The sequence below is a fragment of the Convolutriloba macropyga genome, chromosome 14 (assembly GCF_964194025.1).
Source record: "Convolutriloba macropyga chromosome 14, txConMacr16.3, whole genome shotgun sequence".
NCBI lineage: Eukaryota > Metazoa > Xenacoelomorpha > Acoela > Convolutidae > Convolutriloba > Convolutriloba macropyga.
The window spans coordinates 19,585,148-19,606,510 of record NC_134481.1 but is presented as its reverse complement, the minus strand read 5'-3'; the positions used below and the strand labels follow the sequence as shown (position 1 = coordinate 19,606,510).

At 38.8% G+C, this 21,363-nt stretch overlaps 3 protein-coding genes across 5 annotated transcripts in view; all 3 read left to right on the top strand.

Moving 5' to 3' along the window:
* The window catches only part of LOC142353480 (uncharacterized), a 111,248-nt gene extending 103,030 nt beyond the window's left edge, over nt 1–8,218 (top strand). For all 3 annotated transcript variants that reach the window (XM_075405735.1, XM_075405734.1, XM_075405736.1), the window contains one exon: nt 7,795–8,218. In XM_075405735.1, the coding sequence (XP_075261850.1) occupies nt 7,795–7,893 (99 nt within the window). In that variant the 3' untranslated portion in view covers nt 7,894–8,218. The remainder of the gene's footprint in view (nt 1–7,794) is intronic.
* Nucleotides 8,219–11,918: 3,700 nt separating this feature from the next.
* On the top strand, nt 11,919–15,172 carry LOC142353714 (U2 snRNP-associated SURP motif-containing protein-like). Its single transcript, XM_075406046.1, has one exon. The coding sequence runs from the start codon at nt 11,931–11,933 to the stop codon at nt 15,045–15,047; it is 3,117 nt and encodes a 1,038-aa protein (XP_075262161.1). The 5' UTR covers nt 11,919–11,930; the 3' UTR covers nt 15,048–15,172.
* Nucleotides 15,173–15,307: 135 nt separating this feature from the next.
* LOC142353603 (uncharacterized) lies at nt 15,308–20,377 on the top strand. The gene is made up of 2 exons (XM_075405889.1): nt 15,308–18,874; nt 19,541–20,377. The coding sequence occupies exons 1-2, from the start codon at nt 15,364–15,366 to the stop codon at nt 20,125–20,127; spliced, it is 4,098 nt and encodes a 1,365-aa protein (XP_075262004.1). The 5' UTR covers nt 15,308–15,363; the 3' UTR covers nt 20,128–20,377.
* Nucleotides 20,378–21,363: the final 986 nt, after the last annotated feature.

Below are 21,363 nucleotides of genomic sequence, written 5' to 3'. Positions count from 1 at the left end.
TTAGATTGTCTCCCGTCGGAGCTTGCTCCGTTTGCGCTCGTTTGTTGCTGCTTTGGATTGAGGAGGATTTGGCGTATTTACTGTTTGATGACCTTTCTCCGTTTGGTTGAGTTCAATAACGCTTTCTCCATTAGGGAGTGTGACGAATCCAAAAATATTACTTGTGGTTCCGTGATGTTAGTTGTCTGTTGTTGCTCTGGTGTTTTATTGATAGCGTTTTCTGCGTTCAGTGTGTTGATCTTTTTGACGATTTTGTCAATTTTCTTTGTGGACTTGTTTAATTCTAATACTTCGTTCGTGTTATCGTTATTGTTGTCAAGTGATGACGTTGCGATGAGTTGGGGTCTTTGGTTTAGTGGGCTAATTGAGCTCGTTTCAATGAAGTCGGTTGGGTCATTGCTCGCTATGTTTTCGTAGGAAAATGAGGAAAAGAATGAGGAAAAGATGAGGAAAGACCTGTTTGTCTCCGTGTCCGATGTCGCTGATTGTAGTCTCCGTGTGGAGGCGGTTAGTGATTGTCTTAGGGCCGCTTGTTTTGCTTTCTCGTTAAAGCTTCGGATTGGGGTGCTTTGTTTGCTCTTGGGCTTTTTGCCTCCCTTGGGATGTTTATCTTTTGATTGTTGTTGTTCCTTTTGTTCTTTGTTGCTATCCTTAGTATCTTTTCTTTCGGCCATCTTGTGTTCACTGGTTCTTTCTTGTTCGTCTTCTTTTTGGGTTTGCTAGTTGTTTCGATTTCTGATCTAGTTCTTTTGGGTGCGCTCTTTGGTGTTGGTTCTGTCAACATTCGTGATTGTCCGGGGAGTTCTTGGATTGTGTTTGTAGTTGGTTGACTTCCCGTTGGTACTGACGCGCTACTTTGTTTTGCCTTTTTGGCTTCTAAACAGAATTTTTTAAATTTTTTCTTGGTTTCTTCTATACTCGCCTATAGTTTTGCATGCTGCCATATGGATCAATCGTGGCTTTGTTTTGAGTAATGGCCTAGTTTCGGTAGTGATAGCTCGTTTTTTCTTATTACTGTGTTTTTTCTTAGCGGAGTATCAATTTGTTTTTGTGTCGTGCCGTCAGGTATTATATTCCATTGGGGGGCTAGTGTGTTTCTTGGTTCTTTAGTTTTTCTAGCAATGGATTTACGGGCTACGTTACGTTTTTTGTGTATTTTTGTTGTCTTATCTCCGATGGAGAAGTGGAGTTCTGAAGGCGTTATCTTACTTGGTGATTTAGTAACTGGCGGACGATTTTCAGAGTCATAGGAGTCGATTTGTGTGTGTGGGGTTGCTTCGAGGAGAATCTCTTGTATTGTATGTCCAATTCGTCTTCGGAACTTCCATCTCTCCACATTTCTGCTTGCGTCAGCGCATCGTGTCGTAGTAGTTGCTTGTCTAAACATTTACTTTGAAGTTTTTTTATACGATAGATTTCTTATGGATGGTTTAGTTAGCATATTGGTTAATTATGTATTTGGCTTTTCTGCCAAAATGTGCCTCGATTGGGGTCACTTTTGTTGTTTTGTTAGGGATGAGGCGTATGTTCTCGATTACACTTGCTATTCAGAGTTTCAGAGCTCCAAATGGGGTCGATGTCTAATACTGCCAAACGTCGTTTTAGTGTTCGTATGAGTCTCTCTACCATTCCTGTACCCCTATGGTCTCCAGCTGGAGCTAGTATTAATTTGGTGTTTCTATTTTTGAAAAATACTTCAATTTCTTTTGCCTTAAATGCTTGTGCTCGGTCGCAGCGTATTGAGCGTGGAATACCGTATTTTGCAATATCGTTCTAAGTAATCAATGGCAGTATCTGTATCACAGTTATGAAATGTTTCTGCATGGGGTTATCGCGATAGACGATCTACCGTTATTAGTATATAGTTTTATGTACTATTTTTGTATGGTATTGGGCCGGCGAAATCCATTTGGATTTCTTGGTTCGGTTCCGTAAGGGTAGGTAGTTTACCTAGTTGTGTTTTAGGGATTAACGCTTTAAGGTTTTTAACTTTATCTATGCATTGTCTGCAAGCTCCAGCTTTGGAGACGATTTCCGAATGGATATGTGGCCACCATATAAGTTTGGCTAGGGCGAGCATTCCCGCTTGTCCGGGGTGTTTGTGCTGGATTGTGTCCAACACTAATTGGCGATTGTCATACAAGAGGCAGTTTGTTGGAGTGACTGATAAATCTCTTCTAATCCCGTAATAAAGGGGATTAACTTTCTTCAGGTCCTCCCAGTTGTCTGAATTTACGTAGTCTATGATAACTTTTAGCTCCTTTTGGGATGCTTCTGCTATGAATTCTTCGTTGAATACTTTTGTAAGGTTTTCGCGATATATTGGGGTTGGTAAATCATTATAGGCAGTAAATAGTTCAATATGTTTGGATGGATCTAATGGGTCTAGGCCCTTTCCCTTATTTGAAGTGTACTGTTTGATTGCTTGAGGAATTGAATGATTTGGGGGTTTCTGTTTGGTCCATTTGGGGATTTTTTTGCTTGTTAGGGGCTCTATTCCTTTTGAAAATTGGTACTTTGAATGTGTCCCGAAGTGGGTTTCGCCTTGTTGTAATGGCTACTAATTTTCTACTGTCTACTGTGTTGAATTATTTGAATTTAGTGGATGAATATAATGTGAAGCGGAGAGTGACTTGTTTTGAATTGAGTTAAAGCAACAAGCGTTTAATGCTGTGTTGCTAGTTTGTTTTGGATTAATTTCGTCATTAGTGACTTGTTTTGTGTCTGCGCTCTGATTGATTGTTTCTTTTACTCCATTTCGAGATAACGCATTGCGCAAAAGTGTGAATTTTATTTCCTCTATGGTATTTATTACGAAATTTTTGTCTTCGTCGGAGGGGTGAGTTGCTTCTCAAGATGGATTTCTGCTTAAGTAATCGGCAAAGCCCATGTTTTTGCCTGAGACATGTTCTACTGTGAAGTGAAATGATAGTAGTCGGTCTACCCACCGTGTCAGTCTACTTTGATACGTTTTATTTCCTCTGTTTTCTTTCAGTGCTGTTAACAGAGCTTGATGATCCGTTTGGAGAATGAATTCGGACCAGACTACGGCTAGTAATTCTAATTCGTTAGTACTATACCGTGATTCTAGATTGTTTAGGAAACGGCTGTCGAATGCTTTTGTTTCCCATGTGTTGCAGCATTTTTGTTCTTGTTCTAAGCAGGCTCCTAGGCCTTTTTTGCTTGCGTCGCAACGTACTCTAGTTTGTTTCGTGTCGAAATGTTTGTTTTCTGTTATCTTTTTTATTTGTTCTTTGATCCGATTAAATGCTATAGTATGTTGGTCTTTCCAATCTAGTTTATTTTGGGATTGGGTGTTTGCTTTTGAAAGTAATGGTCTAAATGGCTCTGAAATTTCGGCTAAATTGGAATAAATTTTATCAAATGGTAGATGCACCCCATAAAGGAACGTAGTTGTTTAAGTGTCTTTTGGTTTTCTAGGTTTATAATTGCATCGCATTTTTGTTTTGTTGGGGTTAGTCCGTTTGGAGTAATTGTGAAACCGAGCCATATAATTTCTTCTTTAGCAAATTCGCATTTTTGTAGGCTGATTGCTAAGTTTTCTACGTTTTGTCTATGTAGTATTCTATCTATTGCTTATTCATGTTCTTCTAATGTTCCTTTGATTATTTTTAAGATATCGTCCAAATAACGGAATTTTGAGTTTATATCGTGTAATGTTTTGTCGATTGTTTTTTGGAAAGTTGCTGGCATATCTGTCAATCCGTAGAATCCGTTCATAAATCTATGTGCAAGTAGCTTTTCCACCTAGTATATTGAAGTTACAATGTTTCTTAATTGTCGTCTAATGGGATTTGGCTGTAAGCGTATTTTAAATCAATTTTCGAAAAGAAGTATTCTCCTTGATTGGATTTTCTTTCGGATATGAACACTGCTACCGAATCCATTAGGTGGTCAATGCTTTGCATTTGGTATTTGTTTTTGTGGATGGCATTTTATTTTTGAGAATCTAATGCTATTTTGACCGATTTGTCTTTCTTCACAGTTATTTCTACTGGGCTTATAATTGTCCGAAGACTTTTCTAATTTTATGATTTGTTTGTCGTCTATTAGTTTTTGGAGTTCGTTCCAAAAAGATCGATTTTGCAATGTGGTTTTTGGAGCGGCCTAACCGTGTGCATAAGTGTGGGTATTTTTGGAAGACCCATTCTATGATGTTTTTCTCCGTTTGGAGTTGGGATATTAGGTTGTCGTTCTTACCGTTGTTTTTTGTGGCGTTGAGGGTAATTCCCAGTTTTGCCAGTAAGTCTCTGCCCAATATGTTGTTCGTTTTATTGTTTACAATCAGAACCTTGCAATTCTTTGCTGTCCATGACCCTGATTTTATGTCGATAATTAGTACACCTTTGATGTCAATGTTGATGTTGTTGAAACATTTGTAGATTGTGTTCTCCGTGAAGTTTTCTATTTTTGTATTTTGGATCTTCTTTTGGAGTTGTTCTGCTACCTCTTGGTTTATGAATGAGCGTGGGGAGCCAGTGTCTGCGAGCCACTGTAGTTTGTGTGCCTGTGTTGTTTTTTCCACCCAGAATTCTCCGTTGGATTCTTTGTTGATTAGGTCATTTTTCTGTGCGACGAATTGTGTTGGACGAATGATGTTTATGTTAGCCCAATCTTCGTGTAATTCTTTAATATAAAGTGCAGCTTCGGCGTCTACACTTTCGTCTGTTTGGTCGCTCTCTGTTTTCTCTTGATTGATGTTCCTTACTCTTCCTGTTTATTGTGGTTTATAATTTTGTGGTGGGCTATTTTGTGGTATACGTGGTGTCCGGTGTTCTGGCATCTTTGCTGTACACAATGATGTATAGTGTCCAGCTTTCTTGCATTTTTTGCATGTAGTTGTTTTTGCAGGGCATGTTTGTAGATGAGCTATGGAGAATGTGCCCCCGCATTTCCAACATGGGGTGTGTTTTGAGGATAGGTTCTTTGTTTGTTTTGGCGAACATATGAAATTGTATTCCAATTTGTGTTATTTGTTCTCAATATCTCCTGTTGGTTTGCTAGCCCTCTTTCTCTGTTGAACGCGTAGTTTATTGCCTGTTGAGGGGTTCGCATCTCCGATAGGAGTTCCATTTGTATGTTTGAACTTTTCTTGTTGGATATGAATATATCTTTGATTAAATCTTCTTCGAGTTTTTCAAATCTGCAGTGGGCACCTAGTTCCCGAAGGCGGCTATAGAACTTTTCGAGTGATTTGTTGGGTTGTTGCATTGCCTTGAAACATTGGAAGCGATCGAACGTTGTGTTTCGTGGACGGGTGAATGTCAATGTTTGCTGATGTACTGGCCCGTCGGTGGTACACCGCTCTATTTTTGTGTACGGGTTTCTTTGATGGTATGTCCTACTACCTTCCGATCCTAAGGAGAGGCATATGAGGCTTTTGACCTTTAGGTCTGCCTCGTCCCAGGGGATTCTGTCGATCATGGGGCCTTTTTGTTCTACTTGTTTGCACTCATTTTCCCAGTCCACTTTACGTTCGTTTCTCTGGTCTCTCTGTCTCTCTTCGTCATCTGTTTTCCCATCGAATGGTTCTTCGTAGGTTGGAAGTGTTGGGTAGAGTAGTTCAGTTCTTGTGGGTTTGAACTTTAGGAGTTTATCAACCTGTAGGTTGTCCCTTGCCATGATTGCCATCCTTAATGCGCCAAACCATGTGCTCCATTCTGTTGGTGGGTTTGCCCTGTCTCCCAAAATGCTGGTGCTCCGAGTGGAGTTTTTATCGCTGACTGCGCCATGTGATCCCGCGCTATAAGATCGGGAGTATCGTTTCCGAATGGAGATCGCTCAGTGTCGGATACAGTAGTATCTTCAGGTAGATATGATCTATATTTTAATTGATGACTGGAAATCTAAATCCCTGGGGATTGATGTGCGTGTACGCTCCAGTTGTCAAAGATAACTTTCGACTTCTAAAAGAATTTAGTTCAAGAATTTATTCTTGGCCACGAATCGACTGTTGTCTGTTAAAGTTTTATTTCGTCTGCGCTTAGCACATGTATGAAAGCGAGATCTTACGTAAACTACCTTCCAACTGACAAGCGTGAAATTGAACAACTCTCCTATTGGAGATAACATCTTTACAGATGTATTTAATAATATAGCATAAGAGTTAATATAGCATAATGAATCCCCTGCCTCCGTGAAGCTGTCTGTGTAAGGATGAGCTCTTACTTAACCATAGCTTCAGGTTGACCATAGCCTGACCAATGTTGGCTGCAATAATGGTACCACGTTAAAGTTTCAGAGGCAAAAAAGTGGCCAAAGTCACCAAAAAACATAAAAAGAACTGTCTGAAATGTGGGGAATAATAAGAAAAAGGGCAGCTGAGAACAGGCTACTGTAGGCCTAATGCTGTTCCGCTGCGATTACGCAGGAACCAAAATTATTATTATTATGAAGTTTTGAGTGATCCGGATGGAACCGGTATCTCAAAATATATATATATATATATATATTATATATATATATATTTGTATATATATATATATATATATATATATATATATATATATATATATGTGTGTGTGTGTATATATTTATATATATATATATATATATATATTATATATATAATATAATATATATATATATATATATATATATTTATATTTATATATAAGTGTGTGTATGTGTGTGTGTGTGTGTGTGTGTTCACACACATATATATATATATATATATATATATATATATATATATATTTGTAAATATATATATATATATATATATATATATATATATATATATATATGAAATATATTTATATATATATATATATAATATATATATATTTATAGCCTTGCATCCTTTTGTCTGTTTTTTTTAAAAAGAAGTGTTATTTGGCTCCAATAAAGAATGAATGGCGAGGATACAAGACTGGCAAAAATGACTTGTGAAGAACTTCAATAGCTGTAAAGCCTCTGGAGAAGGTTGATTGAAGTGAAATGAATCGGATCGACAAATCTTTTCCGTTTGTGCCCCCCCCCCCCTATACGTTATGCACCCCCAGTTACAGAGCACGTGCCATTACATAGTAGACCATTGTTAAAATATAGCACGTGCGTCTAGGGGTGCAAATAATATGCACCCACTAATCTGGTGGGGGGCAGTAACGGAAAAGATCCCGATCAAGTTGTGCTCATTCATTGGGGCTCTATGTAACAACTGTAGATTCTTCGAATGAAAAACACATTTTAATTTGTTTGAGTAGTTTAACATCTGGCTTTGTGAAAAGGAAGATCTGGCATTCTAAAATCTTGACACTGTTAAGATCTGGCATTCTAAAACTTGCACGTGCGTGTATCAAGTGCTGTGCAGTTGCTGGCAAATAATGGGTAATGAGTTAATAATCTTAATGGTTTTAATGCAATTTTGTTTTATCGTTTTTGAATGCAATTTTCGCTTAATCGTAATATTTTGTTTCTGAAGCACTAGTTGTCGGCTATTATTTGCTCTCTCAGGTCAGTTCTTAGCGCTTGCTTAAATGTGGCGCAGCGTTGTAGGACGATCAGTGCAACATAATTTGCCCGTTGACTCACCCAATGAGGGGGACATTTACTAGTAGTGGCAAAAATGTATTCGGATAAAAAAAAGAAGTTTAAACCAATCACGATACCAAGTTTATCAACAATTTTTTTTGTCGATTCTTGACGCGAATTTGGCCACAGTTTAGTTCTTAGCCAGATTTAAGTCATTTGATTTTAATTTGCTATCATTTCTTATCTTGATAAGAAATACTTTTCTCGAATATTTGGCTTGAAAATTGTTTTCTGTTTCAGAGAGAAAAGCGAAGCATGTCAGATGCAGCGAGGCCAACACGTGAACGAAAGGAACCAGACCGCTTCCGCAGTGCTAAGAGAAAGACGAAAAAGAGATAAATCTTCTTTAATTACACTCAAACAAAATTGGTAACCTTTAAACCGATAAAATGAATGTAATAAGAGTGCGAGCAGTTGATGGTTTGCCAGTTATCTTCAGACTGTTTTAGATAGATTATTCTTCAAATTTTCCTTAATTCACTGTAACTTGTTTTGGCGCTTGTGTTTTGTTGAATTGATTATCTAATTTGCGTACATTATCTGATAGTTTTTTCGGTGTTTTGTCATATTTGTTATTTGATTAGATTTTTGTTCGTGATTGGTTTCTCAATATTTGCATTTGACTTATATTAAAATACTCAAATTAAATTTTGAACTAACAAAATTTGAGATCTGATGCATGCAACAGTTCTTGTATGTTTATTAATAGCCCGGAAGCGATAGTTAGGCTATTACTGATCTCATCGTAGTTTTTAATTGCTCTCGATCAAAGTTTGTAGCCATTATATTAGTATTGTGATCTTTTTGCAATTTTTCGACTGACCGATTCTTTGTCTGACCCATTTGACTTTTCGTCCTCAAAAACGGGATACGCAGGTAAAGCCCAGAGGGCATTAAGTGGCTGAGCCGCTCTCTTAGAGTTGTATGCCTCACTAGTCTCTAAGTATACGATTCGCCGAAAGTTTTGAGGAGACATTTTCATGGTGTCAAGGGAGGTTTTCAATCTTAAAAGTGTGACCCCTTAGTCACCCCTCCCCCAATACTCCCTCCACACCCCCTTTCGTCCAGCCCTCCCAACTGTACCCCTCCCATCTCTTGACCTCCGCTCATACCCCCCCCCCTAATGCTAGCTTAGTGTTTACTGTCCAGGACTCTCATCGAGGAGTTGAGGGTTTGAAACTTTTTCGAGACAGTTTTTGCATCATAAAAAAGGTCTCTAGCCAAGACGCTTTCTCGATTCATGGCCTCGCCAGTCATTCGACAGAAATTCGTCCGGCTTTAAACAGTCGGTTTATGTGTTGAGTTAGGGAGGTGTCTTCTATTTTGAAATATGTCGAGTTCTACGAGTGATTTCAGCAACGCTGGTGTACTAAAATATCAAAAAGCGAGTAGTTTTGACGCGTAATTTTTTCTCTGACTGGCTCTAAATTGGATTGAGGAAACAGTGTTGGAACAAATATTTGGTTTTGAGACATTTTTTAACGAGCGGCAATTGGAAGTCTGTTTTTAATATTTTTATCTTAATTTTTGCCGCGAAAGTTTTAAAGTTAACGAATGTTTTTTAACGGTATATATTTTCACGAATTCAACAGAGTGTTTGAGTTTTGATCGTTATGTAGTTTTGTTCTCCTTCCAGTAAATGTCACTAATGGCAGGTTTCATTGATTCATAGACTAAAATTGAATCTTTTCAACGGTTTCAAATAATATCTCATTTATAACGTCTTTGACACTCTTCATTTTCCAAATTTAGGTCTTTTTAGTCGTCCTTTTTGTTGTTCTATCTGTTGTCCTATCACTTAATTTCATTAATGGCGGGGCGCAGTGGTTCCTCGATGACTAAAAATAGAGCTGTTTTGCGGTTTCAATTAATAACTAACCGTTTCAACGACTTTGACACTACTTGTTTTCCAAAATTGTCACTTGTTTTTTGAGTTTTGTTCTATCAAAAGGTTTATGATTGGTCTCATTGGGATAATGAGAAGGAATAGTTGCAGCTTCTGGCTTCTATTCTTGCAACAACTGTATTGACTTGAAAATTTTTTTGTCGATTAGCTAAACAGTAACTTTGAAATAGTGCATTTCCTCAATGTCGTTTTGTTCGAAATTAAGTAATTCTAGTTTTAGTTTATTGTTTTAAAAAACCTCATTGAAAGGTCCGATTTACTAAATGAGACTTTTCTCGAACTTTTTGACTTTAAGGTTATCTTCAAATCAATGTTTAAATCTCCATAAGCTCAAAGAACCAGTTAATTGAATTTCAAAGAGCAGGATTCAAATAGAAAAATAGGCGTTTTGTCATTTTATTTAATTTTTGTTATTCGAAATTTTATTAAGAACTACCAGTGACGTGTAATGAGACTAAGCATTTAAGTTAATCTTTGTTCACTCTATGGATAGTTTTAAGAATTTTTAATTGCTCTTGATCGATTTTCCTATTTGCATTGATGCAAAATTGTTGCTTGACTGGTTTGACTTTTGAACTAGAACTTTCTTTCGCTCCCTTGAGCAATTCCAGTTGATTTTCCGTCTTCAAAAACGGATATTTTGTGGAAGCCCAAAGCATTAAGCCTCTAAGCAGCCCTCTTAGAGTTAGTGCTTTATTAAGCTCTTAAGTTCAGCGAAGCTGAAGAACGCTTGAGGAGACACATTTTCTAAGTTTAAAGGGCGATCTTTGCCTCTACGCCACCTCTACTTCCATTTAGCCCACCTTATATCCTCAGCGCCCTCTAAGGCTGCTAGCATTCTTGTTCTTCTACTGGCTGAAACCAAAACAGACATTCGTACGATGGAGCTCGGGTGTTCTATTTTTCAATTTTTAATAGCCGCACAGCGATAGCTGGGGCTATTATTGGCCTTCTCATGGTTTTTTACAATTCAATGAATTTGAATTGTATTGGGGCGCTGTCTTTTTTTTAAAGATCTGTTCACACATTTTCATGATTTTTGAAGTCAAATTGGAGTGGTGATTTTGGTCGCGCCGAAACAGGAAATGGAGCGAAAAAGCGAGTGGTTTTGCGGCGTGAATTTTTTTCGCTCTTATTTTAAAGTAGAGTGAGAAAACGGTGTTTGAACAAAAATTCGGTTTCTCGGTAGTGGTTTTTTGTTCACATGCGGCAATTTCACTCTGAATTTTACTGTTTTTCGATTTTTTGGATCGGATTTTTTTCTAAATAGTTTTCACAATCCATTCCCAGCTCATTCTGGACCTAGTTTTTTGTTAGAATCAAAATAACATATCTCACTAGTGGTTTTTTGTTCTCCCTAGCAGCATTTTGACATTGATTTTCTGTTTTTTTTGTTTGTTTTTCATCTGATTTTTTTTTAAAAATGGTTTTTCCAATTCACTCATTGTCTGTTCTAGGTCTAGTTGTTTGTTAAGTCAATGAAAATTCTTTGAATTGTACGTCAGGACTTGTCCTGCTATGTTTTTTTATTTCGTCGTCGCGCTTTTTGTTACGACCATATGACGTCACAACCACTTCAAATCGTCTTTTTGTTCATTCGTTCATGCAATTTCAACTAAAGTGCGTGCGTGACGTCATTTTTCGCTTTTAATGGAGCGAGTTTTTTGTTCATTCGTTTGATTAAATTTTTGTTCACACTTGACTTACCTCACTCAAAAACGACTTCCTCCCTTTGAAATTGACTTTTTTTTACTTTAATTCAGAGATAAGGTGAAATGGATGTGTGTCACTCTAAATGAAGGTTATTTGAGAGCAGCTAAAAGAGGCAGCAAAAACTTATACAGATTTTTTATCAAAATATAACAGATCAGCTTCCAATGAAAAGACAATTTTTTTGTCTGCCTTTTTTACTGTTTTTTTGAGACTGCAGATCTACAAAGCTATTGCGGCTATTTTCTGGCAATCTGCCAGCTATGTTTGCAAATGGGCGTTAAGGTGAAAATTTGTTTTTAACTTGTGGATAACTCTTCCTGCTAGATAGCCAATTTTCTGACAAAGAAGGCCTCTTTTATTTTAGTTTTGCCATTTGGCGCTTTCCAAAGCACTCCAGTAGAAATGTTTGCAGAAGTGAGTTAATTTAAATCAGAAAATTCGGATACATTTGGATATGGATAATTTTCTAGTATATCTTGGTGTACCGTTTTGTATTGGGCTGCAAAAGTTAAAAACATTTTTTTAAATTAAATTGGTAAAAGTACCTGGAAGTGAAACTTTTCCAAAATTTCGATCTTGGTGCAAATAATTCGAAACTTTGACGGAGACACGAAACAGCAGGGACAAAAAAATTACATATGATTAGAATTTGCTCATATTGGATTAAAGTATAGACTAAGTTGGTGGTTTAATGCTTTTGAATGACAAACCACTCAGGTAAACCTAGCTCAGAATTTCTTTATTTTTCAGATTGAAAATGCCTTCTAAGAACTCTTTAACAGATCGCATGAAGGCATTCAACACAGGCACTATGAACGTTTCTAAGAAGGCTCTTTCAAAACGAGAGTTAGAAGAGCAACGAAAGAAAGAGGAAGAAAAAGAAACAGCAAAAGTATTTGAAGATTTTGTCGCTTCTTTTGACGAGAAAACAGAAACCCCGAAAGCCAGCTTTGTCCGTGGAAGTATCATCAATGCCGATTCTTCAGGTGTTAGAGAGCTGAAAAACGATAAAGAGGGCACTCTGTACCAACCCCAACCTAAGAAGAGTAGACCTTCTCATAATTCGAGTACCCCTGCAAGAAGCAACTTAGAAGAAATCAAACGTGAAATAGAGAAACGCATGCTAAGTGAACGCGCAAGAAAAGCAAGAAAGGATGATACGAGAAAGAAAAGTAACTTAGAGGCTTTTAAAGAAGAGTTGAAACAAATGCACGAAGCTAGAGAAGAACATGTAAAAATCAAACAGCAAATCGAAACTATCGAAGAGAAAGTTAGAAGTAAAAGCGGTTCTCTGACGTCACACGAACAGAAAATTTTGTCATTGAAAAACCAGATTGCGGCTACTGAAGAAATGGCAAATGTTGATGTCGCAGATCCTAATTCTACAAATTTATACTGCTCTAATATTCACACAGACTTACTGGAAGAACATTTGTGTAAGCTTTTCGGCCGGTACGGACCACTGGCCAGTGTCAAAATTATGTATCCCAGATCGGACGACGAAAAATCAATTTCATCTCGGCGGAATACGAATTGTGGATTTGTAGCTTTTATGTGCAGGAAGGATGCGGAAAAAGCTCTGAGGAGTTTGAATGGTATTGAGTACAAAGGAACTACAATGTCTGTAACGTGGGGTCGAGTTGTTCCAATACCACCGCATCCTATTTATATACCTGCAAGGTTGCGAAAGCGTTTAATGCCGCCGCCCCCGACCAGGCAACCTTTCAACTGCCTCCATCCAGATATGGATTCCATGGCGTCTCTGGATGAAAACGAAGATGATGATGCAAAGAAACTCTGGGAAAAGAACTTAGAGGAAGCATGCGTTAAGGTTTGCATTCCTACAGATCGAGCTTTACTGAATTTGATTCACAGAATGGTTGAATTTGTCGTACGTGAAGGTCCAATGTTTGAGGCCTTGATAATGAACCGAGAATTGAACAACCCAATGTTTCGATTCCTTTTCGACAATGCGAGCCCCGCTCATTTGTATTACAGGTGGAAGTTGTTCTCTGTGTTACAAGGCGATGAAGTGTCTGATTGGAGGACTGAAACTTTTCGGATGTTCAAAAATGGACCAATTTGGAAACCTCCTCCTAAAAATGTGTATTTATCAGGCATGGAAAGCGACGTTGACAGCGATGATTTTGACGAAGATGATTCGGGGATGTTAAATAGTGGGTTCTTTGTCAAGCCGAAGCATCGTCGAAATATGAGTCCTGAATCAAGTCGTCCTAGTCGATACGATAACAGGAACCGACCCGACCTCTCAGGCCAGAGATCACCCAAGCGTGGTTTCCTGAGTGCTGTGAATAAATCGCGGCTGGACGAAATTATGAAAGATCTGACATGTTCCCGGAACCAAATTGAAATAGCAATGGTGTTCTGTTTGAACCATGCCGATTGTGCGGAGCAAATTGTAAGAATTATGGTTGCAAAAATGGAACACACAAAACAACATTCGAAGCGATTAGCTTTTTTGTACTTGGTGAACGACTTGCTCCATAATAGCAGTGCTAAAGTTGCTAACGCTGCTTCATACAGGCGGTACATTGAACCGAACCTTGGCAAAATTTTCCAGAAACTTAATGAAAGTTACTCGTGTTTGGATGGAAAATTTAAACAAGAGCAATTCAAAAACAAAGTGATGAACTGTTTTCGCGCGTGGGAAAACTGGACTGTTTATCCGGAGTTTATGCTGATTAAGTTACAAAATGTGTTCCTTGGTCTGGAGAAATTTGTCGGATCCGACGATGATGTTGAAGATTCGGATGACAATGGATCGCCGGATCCTGATGGAGCTCGGGCAACTGGAAATGGTCTGAGACAAGATGAAGAGGAGGTTGAGTTAGATCTAGACGAGTTGAAGGAAAAGGAGAATCTGGATGGAATTCCGTTGTCTAAAGATGACGATGAAATGAGCAGCGAACCACCGGATGTTGACGATCAAAATGATAATGACGATGGCGACGACATCGATGGTGAGGAACTGCAAGACGAAGACGATGACAGTATCAAGTTTGGGAAAGCCCTCGAAGTGCCATCAAAATGGCAGCAAATTGACCCTAGTGATGATGTTGACGACAATCCCGGACCAACTTTTGCGACATTGTCAAAATGGGAAAAGGTTGATAGTGATAATGAGGATAGTAATCAGTCGTCCAATTTTAAGCCTTTAGATTCGGGAAATCCGAATTCAGCCTCAAATGACGATATCGATGGGGCGCCCTTTGACGATGGCAAAGCCGAAGACAGACTGGAATCGTCAACGTCATTGAAATCTGATGTCGTATCATCACGAAACTCGCATGTTGACAACGAATCGAAAGAACAATCGACGACAACTTCAGCGTCTAAAATATTGGACGAGCTTAATCTCTCTGAAGCAGAAAAGAGATCTATACTCCGGGAAATCGAGGTTAAAGTTATGAAGTACCAGGACGAGCTGGAAAGTGGGAAGAAGTCAAAAACGTCTGGCAAAACAATCCAACAAATGCTGGAGCAGTACCGAATCAGTTTGGCGAAGAAAGAGAAATCGACAAAGAGTTCTAGTAAAAATTACGATAATATATCATCAGGAGATGAAATTTCATCGAGTTCTAAATTAGATCAAAAGAAAAAGAAAAAGCGACACCGATCGCCTTCTAGAAGCTCTCACAGTTCAATAGATGAGCGAAATGACAGTTCGAGAAAATCTTCTTCCAAAAAGAGCAAGAGGTCCAAAAAACATCAGAAGAAAGCCTCGAAGAGCAGATCTCGTTCACCAGCTCTTAAAAGTGGCAAAACTTCCAAGTCAAACTCAATAGATAAATCGCCCGATGTACATTCTTCACATAAAAGTAGTAGCAAAAGTTCCAAGTCTAGTAGACATTAATTTGCCATGTTTTTTCTTTTGGGTTGCTATTTAATGTATTCTGTTTATACAAACTACCAGATCTCAGCTGACTTGTAATTTGCGTATCGTAATGATTTTTTCCTCAAATTAAACCTAATGGCTCCAATTTTTTTTCCAAGTTGTCTATTATCGTCTCAGTTTTCGGACTTCGCTCTTAATTGCACAAGTATTATATCTCAACTCAATACTTTGTGTTTGTTTTTTGGTTAGCTGCTTCAATTGGGTAAACTTTTGTTTTTCAGATGTTGCATGCGTCATAGAATTGTCATTTTTTATCATGTCGTTTTCGTGAATTATGGCTACTATTGTAGCTGATCAAGGCAAACACATTAGGGCCATTTTTGGCCCAGAAATTTCGAAAAGAACCGAAGACGAAGTTGTGGATGTCTTTGGATCAAAATTGGATTCCAACAGTTTGCTTAGCGAACCTCCCCCTTTGGACTCTCTGGATTTATCTGGAAGGTTGAATGAATCGGGCGCGAGCTCGTCCAAATCTGTTCACTCGGTTCGGTTGCCGAAGTCAGCTCTTAGAGAAATTAGCGACCCGAGAGCTCTCATAGAACAGATCGAAAAAGAGCAATGCAAGGGTTTCGTTGATAGCCGATTTAGGTCTCCAGAAAATGGCGTTATGGATTTTGTCAACAATAACGCTGTAGTTATCAATCCTGTTGCTGCAGAATTTGAGAACCGTAATCTTGGAGATCAAAATTCACCAGTTGAAGTAGTAAGCGGTAACACATCTAAAGGTTGTCTGCGTAGCGAGGCAAAATCAGCGCTTCAGAAGTCGACAACTGTGCCTAAAAAGTTCATTCCGGCCTGTATAGTTATGCCTTCTGAAACACCTAAAGGTGAGACGAAATCCGTATCTAATGAAGAACAAGCTCAATTGACAGCTGCAGCTGTTAGTGCGGCAATGAGTGCAGCGATCCCATACTTTAAAGGTCAAACGGATCTAGAAGGTCAAATGAGACTTCTACTTGACAAAGTTACTCGACTTGAAATGCAGGAACCCAAAATTATTGAGCCAATATTTGAGAGGGATAGTTCCACGACACGAATCGAAAGGCAGCTTGCAGAGTTGACTGAAAAGCGCCTTCAATTGCTCGAAAGAGTTCTGGAAAGGGAATCAAAGGTGGCGGTGAACCCGAACTATTACCCGGAATCGGATCCTAGTACAGCTCCGTCGACTTCGAGATCCTTTCATCCTGTTAATATTGTGGAAAACGATTCTTCACAGCTGAAATCGGCTCAATATACTAAAGTAGCTACTGCTCCTAGAAATGCACTGTTATCAAAGGCTTCGTCAAATCGGAAGAAAACGAGAAAGTGTAACGTTTCTAAGACAAGTTTTAATGACACCTCATTGTTTCCGAGAGATGCTCCTCCTCGACCTATAGATCCATCGAACGAACTTCTTAAGGAAATTCTTCAAGGTCACAATGACAGCTCCTTGCATACATTGGACAACTCGGCACTGAGTGGTCGAAACTTTGGAGCTCCTCAAATTCCAAGAGGCGCTACAACTTACGAGGCAGAAGCGAGAATTCTCAAGGAGTTGGCGCTTCTAAAAGAGGAACTGATGACCCTGAAAGTAAGAGAACCATCTAATTGTGGTGACGATAAAACGCCTCGAAGTCTTGCCATGATGGGGAATCCAGACTATGACTTGTTAGAAACATCGCGTTCGTCTTTAACTGAAGAACAGCTTAACATTCTTAGAAAGCGCAAATCGGAACTTCTTAGTCAATATTTTCAAGAGTACTCAAATCCTAGTCCTTTTAGAGTTGAGAGACATAAATTGGCAGATATTTCAAATGCGTCCTTAGAGCAATCTCGTGAACCTGAACAAGTTCTGAACGAAATGAAAAGCTTCAGAAAACGATATGAATTAGAGCGTCAAATACAGCTCCGAGATCTTAATCAAGGTCGTGTTCATAATAGGATTGATCAAATTTGTGACGGATTGTCAACAGGTTATTACCAGTTGCGACGAAATGTTGACAGGGAAATCAGTAAGATTCAAGCTGAAATTGACCGTGAGCTTGAAGCTGCAGAAATGAGGAACAAAGAAGCTCTGGAAAACGAGAAACAAGCAGCTCTTAAATCCAAAGGAAAACCTATTAAAGGGGTTGCAAATGTGAGGGATCGTCGTATTTATGAAAAGCCCGGGCAGCTTAGTCAATCTAAGAAGCCAACAGCTTCTGTCAAGCCCAATAATGCCAAGAGTCAAATGGCCAGTCGAGTTCATGCGAAGCTTACGGGCGAGTCTAAGCAAGCTTCACAAGTTCAAGAAATTTCACCGACACAGTTAGCGTATCAGCAATTGATTCTTCAGAGGCAAGCCGAGTATAGAGAGAAAATTGATAAGCTGCAAAACTTACCCGCGGGTTCAACTGTACAAAACGCGGGTTTGCTTTACAATAGAAACTTCTACCCGGTCAAAGGTCAAGTGTTGACAGCTGCTCCTGAAATGAAAGAGGTATCAACAGAGACGAAGTTTCAACAGAATCAAGAGATCCAAACTGAAACTCAAGTTAAGGAAAAATTGGTTCCACCTGTGATACCTGGGAAGCGAGTTGATTTGCAAAATGTGGTTTCAGAAAACCGAAAAGACCGGCTTGTAATTGAAAGCCTACCTTGTGTTGAGATTGAGAGTAAACTGGACAAAATTACAGACAAAGAAAACATTCCAAAAGACGAGGATAAAACTGAAATACCAGAACCAGTTAGAGTACACGAAAGGGCGAATATCAGCGATGTAATTATAGTCCCGGGCTACAGAGTTGATTTGGATTCCCAACGACCGTCGGGAAGTAGGACTGTCAATTTTGGAACAACTTCAAAAACATATGCTCAACTGCAGTCGTGCATTGAGGACGAAATCATGTCGCACATATTACGCAATGTAATTGGCGATTCATCGGTTCCAACTGATCCGAGAACTCCCGAAGAGGATCAAAGCGAGGTTTCGAGTCTCTCCCCGGAAGATGAATATATGCTTCAGATATTCATAGACGCTGGAATTCCAATGGACAAGTACCTCCTTAGGAAGCTTGGGGAAGAGGAAGTAATGAAAATAATTTTGGGGATTTTAGAGGAGCAGAAACGAAATCAGTTGAAGGAGAAATTGGAACCAGTTAACGTTGATGTTAACAGGGTACCGACTCCAACGGGAACCGTAGATGATTACACGCCGGATGAAACTGAAGAAGTAAGTGAGCAGGAATCAGAACCAAAAGCTGAGTTAGTTTCCAGAGGTATGAGCCCAATTAGTTTTGGTCCGGCAGAAGAGAGTTTCACTGAAGATGTGACCACTGAATATTCAACTCGAGTCTCACGGCCTGTAAGTCGTGAACAAACGTCACCAAAATTGTTAGTGGATACTCCTGAACGTACTCCACCTTCATCGCCTGAGAATTCTGTTGTGGAATCAAGTTTAAGTGTCGCTAAAGAAGCGCCCCCAAGTCCAGAAAAAGTAGCACCTTCTAAGATGCCAGAACCTGCTAAGCTTTCGACTGTCTTTGATGATATAGATATGATTGATGCTGGCATTCAGTACGAAGCACCACCGAGCTTCCGCGATACACAAACGTCACCAATTCAGTTTGCGCCTGTTAGACCGCAGAACGCCGATTACTCTCCGCACCTGGAAACAACTGAGAGTAGCGGAGAGTCTTCAACAGAAGTGGAATCAAGTTCGAATTCTGGAACCTCGACAGTTGATGCCATGTCTGATCACGAGTGGGTTGTGCCACATAACATGCTGAAAAGTGAAGGAGAGATTACACCTCCTAAGATGCCAAAGGGTTAGGAGCATTCACGTTTTCTGTAAGGTTTTCTAGTTTCTTCAACGGAATAACGTCTTTGATTAAGTATTCGCCATAAAATAGTTTGAGTCAAAGAGCAGTTTTAGAGAGTCCATTGTTTATGCAGTGCTCGATGCAGCTAATTTTCTGGGCATGCAAAAAAAATTAAGTCGCAAAGAGTGTACCCGAATGTATGACAACTTTAGTGCAATCTTCAGTTGTTTCCCGTATTTTTGTTTCCGTTTTCAATGCCTTCTCAGTGACGTGTAAAAGGGTGTACATGTTTTCTATTTGATAAAGTTGAACTGAGTTTTTGGTTTCAGCTCAGATATTTTGCGTTCAAAGACTGACGCACATCCTACTCTTAAAATTTGAGTTTCGCCCTACTCTCCTTTTTCACAATTTTGTTAATTTGTGAGTTTATTAACTAAAGCTGAAAGGTCCTAGAATTTTGTCTCATTGATTTTTTGCAACTTCCCAATGAGAAGTATTAATTGTAATGACAACTCCCTTCTCTTGTTGGGCTATGCAAACCAATAATAGAGCAAAAACGTGGTCTATTTTATGCACCTATGTTCGTAAAATCTAAAAGATTTTGTTTACTAGGGCAAGGGAAGTAGGTCCTAGTATTAATAAAACATTTTGTACTTGAAGTATTATATTTAGGTTTGATGAGTTCTGACATGGACACTGAAAACGACTTGATGTCACGAGTGTCGCTGTCACAAGGCGAGATCCGACGTCCGAGACCCCGCTCAGCTGGTCAGATCAAAGGTCCCGTTACAGAAGCCCTCTTCGAAATGAAGCATCTAATGGCCGCATCCAACCAAGGCGCTCAAATCATTCCAAGAGTTGAGCGAAGGAGGTTTAAACCGTATACTCCTCAAGCTAATGAGGAAAATCTCCCCGAAAGTCCATCTTTGAAGTCGCCGTCATACGACCCGAACCATCAATCGTCATCAACAGCTCCTGTGAGAAGTCCAAGAAAGCAAACAACTCCAGGATCTGTTGTTCATTCAACCCCTAAACCACCTATTATGGTTGCAGAGGGACCTCAAATGGTACCTCAGGATGCGGATCGAAGCTCCTTTGAGAGCGCGCGGAAGTCGCAACAGGAATTGAAGAAATCAAATGACGATCAAATTTTATCTCAAAGGTCACAAGAGTCGCCAAGGACAAGCTCGGCTTTCAGGTTGCCGCTAGATGCGTTGAACTCGGAAGAAACAATCTCAGATATAGAAGAAATTATGTAGTTTGAAAATGTTTCAATCAAAATCAGAGTTTAGATCGATAGTTATTGGTTGCATATCAGCTACTACATCAAGTGCCTTATTTCGAACTAACTCAAAAAACTTTCAGAAACTAGAGTTGTTTCAATTGTAAATAGTTAATGGAGACTGCAGAATATCGTGTTGTGAAATTATGGAAATAGCCAATTTGTTTTGTTCGATTTCGTACTTCGCAATTGTATATACATTACTAACAATTCAAAATTGTCTGGAATGTTTTTTAATAGTCGTCTAGGCTCATCTATAACAAAACTGATTTTACAATTTGTTCATTACTTTCAACCGAAGCTGAAATTTTTATCGCCCCAGTTCAAAGAAATGTGGAATTTATATTCCACGCTCTCTCCCCCGACATTAAAAAATTACCAGAACATCTCAGATATTCACACAGAGAAACGAAGAGAAGCAGGATATCGAGGCTCTATTACTAGGAGCTAAAGTTAAATTACCACTGCATTTTAAAGATGGAGCCATTGATCTACCCAAGGTATTGTTTTTGCTAAAAACTGAAACTTCTGAGAACCAAGAGGAAAACGGTTTCGCCACTAATATTTATAAAGTAATTTTGCAAAGAGTCCAAAACTTTCAGTTGAAATAAAAGGGCAAGATTAGCAGGCTGCAGTTCATTAGAGCTCCCACTAGTCGTTCGAGAGCAATTCTTCCGACGTTTAGTCGGTTATGTTTAAATTAGTTATCACTGTTGTATCTTACATTAAATGCAATAACCCACTTACAAAACTCTACGGAAAAATTAAATCGGTTGTTGAGGCGACGTTAATAACCGAATGAAAAATTCAGCAGGAATATTTTCAAAAAATTCACATTTGTGCGACATTCTCACGCTTCGCATCCAATTATTCTTCTTAAACCCTCTAGATCCTTAAAGCCATATAAAAAATCACGGATACCGTGAAATTTATAGATACTTAAATACCAAGAAAACTCAAAAAAATATGGAATGGGTCGATTAAAAATATGGAGTGAATATATTAAAACTAATTTTGATGTTGTATGAGATTCTGATAACCTTCCTAACCGAGAATTAAAACGATACGTCTGATACAGGTTTAGGGACACCTTCTAACTATTTTTACTTCACAAAAACTAAACAAATGTAATATTGTTTTGTTTGGTCCTAGTTACAAGGTCTGTTGCTAGTCCGTTCTCAGAATAGTTTGCTTATCATCTCATTAAAAGTAA